Below are 7669 nucleotides of genomic sequence, written 5' to 3' on the forward strand. Positions count from 1 at the left end.
CGGGGCGATCATATGAGAACCAGCCTTTAGTGAACAAGCCGACTGTGTACAAGCCTTGTATAATTAGGGATTAGTGAAGCTTTCCGTCGAACGCCATCAAAATAATCACTGAGGGCTACAAGCAATAGAAGAAGGCCAAATTATCACGAATTGGTAAACGCGCCTGATGCAGACGACAAAATTACACCTTCGCTCAGTTGATCGATAATAAAGAATGTGTCGTAAGTCGCCAAGCTAAAAACAAACCAAACAAGGAAAGTAATAATCGGCGCAAAGTCATTTGAAAGCCACGCCAACATGAATAATAATTACTCAGGTCGTGATTGAGTCATCTTGTCACACGACCCAAACTAGCCAATCACAGAGGGCGTTGGTGGTATAATAACCGACCTCAAACCGCCAAAACCTCACACACTTGGATCTGCACAAGGCGGGATTTTGACTTTATAGTTTGATTTACGCTCTGTAACAAAACTCAGTATAATGGCCGATGACGACGTCGCTGCTTTGGTTGTGGACAATGGCTCCGGTATGTGCAAGGCCGGTTTTGCCGGAGACGATGCTCCTCGTGCAGTGTTTCCCTCGATCGTTGGTCGCCCAAGACATCAGGGTGTGATGGTTGGTATGGGTCAGAAAGACTCGTACGTCGGCGATGAAGCTCAGAGCAAGCGAGGTATTTTGACTCTGAAATATCCCATCGAACACGGCATCGTCACCAACTGGGATGACATGGAGAAGGTAAGTTGCAATTTCTATCGAAAATATGAAATTTTTAGAACTTAATTATAGCGCAAATTTTTTTTAATTTTAGATCTGGCATCACACTTTCTACAACGAGCTGCGTGTAGCGCCAGAGGAACACCCAGTTCTGCTGACAGAAGCTCCTCTAAACCCAAAAGCTAACAGAGAAAAGATGACTCAGGTATGTACGCTTTGCTCAGTTCACTGATTGACCATTTTGCTAGCGAATAGAACACAACAATAATTACAACGAGGTTTCAAAACAATTAGGGCGTAGTCAATATAAAATTCACTCTCCGGTTTACAAGATTAAATCACTGAATACTTTTGCACTTTACATGCGTTTTCGTGACCATAAAAACACGAAATTATTTTGCATAGATCGGTGAAAACAATTCTACAAGTTGCTGTTTATTTTTATAAAAACCCAAATTACCATATACATTTTGCGCTGGATAAATTACTAAGTGACAGAACAACAAACCGTCACCTACCTTAGGTAAAAAAATGTCAAAATGTTTGGGGTTAGTTTTTTATAATATAGCATTTCAATTTGTAGACTGGATTTACAAATGTAAACTTATTAGACGCAAACGCCAAACGAAGCTTTGAAATTAACGAGTTTAATATACTTGCACCAGTTTTATGTCCTTATAAGGCAATGCAAAGCGCCGATTGGTCAGAATGAGTGTTATACAGTTGACTGATTCTTTTATTTGCCTGGACAAACAGAGACACCTATTATACCAGAGATTTGAATTCTAACATACGTTGTGTTTGCTTTTATTAAGAGCGTCTGTCTAAATATCGAGAATCCCGAGATTGGAGCGAAACTTCAAATTTTCTTGTATTTCGTCATAATGACCCTTTTGACTGTCTTTTGGTGAACTATTTTCAAAAGCATTAAAAGTTCCATGGAGTTGAAAGACTTGAAAGTTTTTTGAAATCTAGGAAAGTTCGAAATACCAACACATCGTAATGGTCCAATGCTTAGCAAATATTGGACCGACAATTAAGAATATTAATTGGCTTATTCTACCGCGTATTAAAATAAAATTTATTTTCACAGCAAAGGATAGTTACAGACAGATATCACAGGGTTCTTTGACTTTTCTATTTATTTGGAAAATGTGGACTTTCGTTAAAAAGCATTTCTTTTTTTGTACAGATTATGTTCGAGACCTTCAACTCCCCAGCAATGTATGTCGCTATCCAGGCTGTGTTGTCTCTCTACGCCTCTGGTCGTACAACTGGTATCGTTTTTGACAGCGGTGATGGTGTCAGTCACACAGTTCCCATCTACGAGGGTTACGCTCTTCCCCATGCCATCCTTCGTCTCGATTTGGCCGGCAGGGACTTGACAGACTATCTAATGAAGATCCTGACAGAGCGTGGCTACTCCTTCACCACAACAGCCGAGCGCGAGATCGTACGTGACATCAAAGAGAAGCTGTGCTATGTGGCCCTTGACTTCGAGCAAGAAATGCAGACGGCTGCCTCAAGCTCCAGCTTGGAGAAGAGTTACGAGCTTCCCGACGGTCAAGTCATCACCATTGGCAACGAGAGATTCCGTGCACCCGAGGCCATGTTCCAGCCTGCTTTCCTTGGAATGGAATCTGCTGGCATACACGAGACCAGTTACAATTCCATCATGAAGTGCGACGTGGATATCCGTAAGGACTTGTACGCCAACACAGTGTTGTCTGGTGGCTCCACCATGTTCCCAGGAATCGCTGACAGAATGCAGAAAGAAATCACTGCTCTCGCTCCACCCACGATGAAGATCAAGATCATTGCTCCTCCTGAGCGTAAATACTCTGTATGGATTGGAGGATCGATCTTGGCCTCGCTGTCCACCTTCCAACAGATGTGGATTTCCAAGCAAGAATATGACGAATCTGGCCCCTCAATCGTTCACCGAAAATGCTTTTAAAAACTCCAGCATTTGAAATCAATCACGGAAACAAATAGAATTTTACATGGACACGATACGATCTTGTCGTTTTTCGAAGGAACATTTTGTACGACTGATATGAATAAGGCAAAAGAGAATTGACGGCATTGATGTCTGAAGTACTTTTTCTGATACTTTACTAATAATTCTGTAATAATTTGTTTACAAGAAAATAAATTTCTCTGAAATAACTGATGTTGGTTCGCATTTTTCGATTTCAGTTAACGGACTATCCCATTACTAGAAATGCACTATGGGCTTCTTGATAGAACTGTGTCACGGATTTTAGCCAAATGTATTGACAAAAAAATGTACATCAAATTGAGTGAAATTCAAAAAAACACTTAAAAGAGTGAAGGAACATATACAATAACACAGCAAACACAAAAGATCGCCGTACGAATGGACAAAAATTGTAGAAGTGTAAAGCAGATTTCGATATGAATTTTTTTGAAAAAACTGTTAGGCAAAACAGTCTTCAAAGTTATTTTCCTTTAGTAAATAATAAAGATGGTAAATTTTAAGCTCGGTAATAAATTATAAAGATAAGATGTTCTACATGACACGAGCATGGGACAAAGAAAAATTCTGAGTCCCCGACGGGAATTGAACCCATGGCCTCCCAGATACCCGGGTTGGGCGCTCTAACCGACTGAGCTACGAGAGACTCGTTGTGAGCTGGGCCATTTTACTAGGTTGATATGTGACACGCGTCCTGCATACTGCTAGGATCAGCAATGCCGAATTCATCAAGTTTTGTAGTAAATAATAAAGATGGTAAATTTTAAGCTCGGTAATAAATAATAAAGATCAATAATAAGGATTTTAAGTTTCATAGCGAGTATTTGGCAAATTTTAATAAAATGGACTAAACTCAGCCGTGACACAGTCTCTTTAAAAACGCGGATGACGGAAAAAGTAAACACATCCCTGCTCAGAGGTTTGCTCAGAAGTCGAATTGCTTAGTAACTGAATGCTGAAAGCCGATGAGAATTTTAGACGGTTGAACTTGTTTAAGTTGAACAATAATAACTGGAGACTCAAAGGGGCGAATTAGACGGTACGATTTTGCCTTCGATTATCGCATGCGACACGCTTGTGCCATGACTACAACACGAATCGAGACGTGTAAATCAACCTATCACATCCTTACAACATACGCGAGCCCGTGTAAATGGGTCCTAAGTCGAGTCGTAGGCCTGTCGTAAGCTTGCCGCATGCAAGAAAGTCGTACCATGTAAACCGGCCCTGGATTTCCACTGTTGCGTAATTTTTAACGTGCGGGAAAAAATTTAAAGACGATGTATGAACGACTTGCTTAAACGTGTATGCAAGTCGTTCATACATTGTCTCTAAATTTTTTCACGCACGTAAAAAGTTACGCGACAATGGAAATCCACCTTAAGGGTCCAAAGAAACACGACCTTAAACTTGCCGTTTATTGATAGTGAGTCATACACATGGCACGTCAATTTCACTAACACACATTGTTGATCATGCCCAGCATGCCCAGCATGACTGGTCAGAACAGAGCTTTACTAGCTTGTGTTTTCATAGCATGAAGCAGAAGTATTACAGTCCGACCTCTATTAAGCGGCCACCCTCCATTAAGCGGCCACATTCCAAAGTCCCGATTTATTTGTCAGTAAGCTGCTGTATTTGATACCTTTATTCAACGGCCACCTCTATTAAGCGGCCGCGGCCACCTTTTTGCTGTCGAAAGTGTACTATTTATGTGGTTTTTTACCTTCATTAAGCGGCCAGCAAATTATATTTCCAAAAAATATATCTTTCCGAAATGGAGACAGATGATATAAAACCCCGTAAAGGGTGATAACTGGTAAAATACTAACTGTTGATGCAAAAAGGCCTAAGAAACTAGTCGATTTGTAATACATCGTTTCGTTTTGTTTCTTTTCTTTATTACCTTGTAAATTTTTTCCTTCCTTGTGTGTATTGTATTGTTGTAAGCATTAATAAAAAAAAAAAAATAAAAAAAAATAAAAAAGAAAAAAAAGAAACTAGTCGACGAAGTTTTGCATATTTTTATGTACATTATCAACCCGAAGAAATACTAAATATACATTTCAACTACGTGTCCTTTGTACTTGTGTTAGAGCTAGAACTATGCATGGGCTGGAAATGCACTTGATGTTTTGTTACAATGAATTTTGGATTTATCTTCCTAGTATATGTTCGCTTTTTAAAAGCATTTTGATATATAGAGTCGATAAAATCATGTTTACTGCCATTCCTATCCAATTTATATTGTACCTCTATTAAGCGGCTTCTTTCCAAAGTCCCGAGGGTGGCCGCTTAATAGAGGTGGGACTGTATTATTTATCTGCTTCTCCTCCTGATTGGAATGTTAGTCCATCACAGGATACTCCCCCAGGGGGGTACTCCTAGGGCTTTCCACAAGTTGCTCGGCAACTTTTTGGCAACTTTTCATATTTCGAGCAACTTTTTTCCCCTTCAAGCAACTTTTTTCCTCTCGAGCAACTTGTTGCATTTTGAGCAATTTCCAGACCGAAGATCTCCGAAGATTATCCGAGTGTTGTTCAAAGGCCATACGAACGTTTCCGAAGATTTACGAAGTTTGCCGAAGATTTTCGAGGAACATCTGAAGACGTTTCAACTTTCGACTCATTCTGCATTAAAACATTACAAAACTTGTCAGGAAACATGACGTCATCGATATCTTCACGATTTTCCTCAATTAAAGAAAACCTTGTTATTTAAAAAATTTTTCGCCTTAATATGTTATTTAGATAGTTCTTTTGCTGTAAAATTGCAGAAAACGGCTTAGAAATCTAGCCCTCAAAAGGAAATTAGCATATATTTTGGAAATTCTCTTGATTAGAAGCAGCGTTTTGAATTTTTTGGAGCAACTTTTGAGCAACTTTTTGAGAAATTACGGGCAACTTTTCGGGAAATCTCGAGCAACTTGTGGAAAGCCCTAGGTACTCCGGGATCAAAGTGACGGGGATGATCGAATGGAGGCAAAACTCACGACCCAAAAAAATCCCTAAGTCTCCCAACATTACCCAAAAAAATCCCTGGACCAAAAAAAAAACGCCCAAAAAAATCCCTAGTCAAATTACCCCTAAATTTTCAAGGCCGCGCCAAGGCACTTTAGTTTGATTTTAATACCCAAAAAAAATCCACTATTTAAATCAAGTCACCCAAAAAAAATCCCTGCCAAATTCTCCTACCCAAAAAAATCCCGGAATCGAAAATTTCGACCCCAAAAAAATCCTTCGCACATCCCCGTCACTTGGATCCTGGAGTACCCCTGGGGATACTCCCCAGCGTTTTTGACAGGGCAGTTTGGTACTCCTTTATACTCATAAGGAGTAAAGTGGAGGAGGACAGAAGGGCGGTCGGGAGCGCGGGAAAAACTGGGTGAGAGGCGGGAGAAGAAAGCGCAGGAAGCGAGATTCTCGAGGTGGCGGGAACAGGGATAAATTGAAAATTGTCGCAGCATTTTGCTATATTTTGAAAGGAAGTTAGACAAAGAGGAGAGAAACACTACGGAAAGTGGCGGGAAGCGGAAGAAAAAGGTACGGGAAGCGAGAGTTTCACTAACTTCAAGCGATGTAATGAAATTGTAAGCCAAATTACACTGTCAAATTACACCGTCGCTAGTTGATGGAATAAATAGAACGCATCGCAACCAGACGGACATGAATAATAATAAGCCAGGTCGTCATTGAATCATCATATCACACGATCCAAACCAGCCAATCACAGAGGGAGTTGGTGGTATACAGTAATAAGGGACCTCAAACCGTCAAAACCTCGCACACTTGGATTTTATGCACAAGGTGGAATTTTGAATTAGAGTTGAATTCACGCTCTGTAACAAATTGCAGTAAAATGGCCGATGGCGACGTTCCTGCCTTGGTTGTGGATAATGGCTCCGGTATGTGCAAGGCCGGTTTTGCCGGAGACGATGCTCCTCGTACAGCGTTTCCCTCCATCGTTGGGCATCCAAGACATTGGGGGACGTCGTATAATATGGATCAGAACCTAGCTACTAGCTATGGTCAGAAAGACTCGTTCGTCGGCGCTGAAGCTCTATACAAGAGGGTCCTGAAGGGGGGGGGGTTCTAAATCCCATTTTCCAGCCAAAATTTTGCCTAAATCCCATTTCCCAGCCTATTTTTTGCTCAAATCCCAGTCCCAGCAGTGAAATTTTTGTTAAATCCCAGTGCATGAAAAATCAAGGCTCAAACGCACTATACGTGCAGTAACTGTGTTGTTTTAATTTTCCTAAATCCTGTTTTTATTTCTGCCAGTTGAAATCGGTAAATCCCTTTCGTTTTCTGAAATTCTCAACTCAACACATCTGTATTAACGTTTTCTCCAGTTTTTTGAGTGAGCAGTTCAGAGGAATGCCTTATTCACAATTTTCCGCGTGTGTTACTAGGTTAGTAGAGGAATTGCCGTCACATGTTTCGTCCAATAACGTACCTCGAGTCTTCGTTTCTTACTGCGCAATCTTGACGACACGAGCGACTCTTTTTTTCTCTCTCTCTCGCCGTCGCTTTTGCTCGCGCGCGCGATTTCTTACTCTCTCCGACTGACTAAAACGCCAAGCTACGCTGGCTATTGCAAGATTGATTTTGATTGGTTTTAAAAATAATAAAATGGCCGGAAGTAAACACCAAGAAGATCGTTGAGTCATGGTTTTTAAAGCTAAGCATGCGCAATTCAACCGGAAGTCCGATATTGTTGGACTTCCAATCAGAACCTTCCAGGCTCGCTTGTTTCCAGAGCGCTGTTCAAAGGGAACGAAGACCCTGGGTACGAGGATGTGTTTCGCCCATATTGGATTACGCTAGTTTGAGCATGCTTAGTCAAAGCTGTTCTGCTGAGTAACTTAATCCGCGCCACTTGAAAGACACTTGCGGGCAGGCATTGGTTTCGTTTCAGAGTTTTCAACATTGTAACTATGCCTTTAGGAATATT

General features: G+C 40.8%; 2 protein-coding genes across 2 annotated transcripts in view; one reads left to right on the forward strand and one right to left on the reverse strand.

The window, feature by feature from the left end:
- The window catches only part of LOC144632334 (uncharacterized), a 229078-nt gene that overhangs the window by 175458 nt on the left and 45951 nt on the right, over positions 1 to 7669 (reverse strand). The gene's annotated exons all lie outside the window — the stretch shown is intronic.
- Positions 434 to 2819, forward strand: LOC144631968 (actin-15B-like). The gene is made up of 3 exons (XM_078490556.1): positions 434 to 738; positions 812 to 922; positions 1910 to 2819. The coding sequence occupies exons 1-3, from the start codon at positions 484 to 486 to the stop codon at positions 2672 to 2674; spliced, it is 1131 nt and encodes a 376-aa protein (XP_078346682.1). The 5' UTR covers positions 434 to 483; the 3' UTR covers positions 2675 to 2819.

This window comes from Oculina patagonica, chromosome 12 (genome assembly GCF_052425735.1).
Source record: "Oculina patagonica isolate OP01 chromosome 12, crgOcupat, whole genome shotgun sequence".
Classification (NCBI taxonomy): domain Eukaryota; kingdom Metazoa; phylum Cnidaria; class Anthozoa; order Scleractinia; family Oculinidae; genus Oculina; species Oculina patagonica.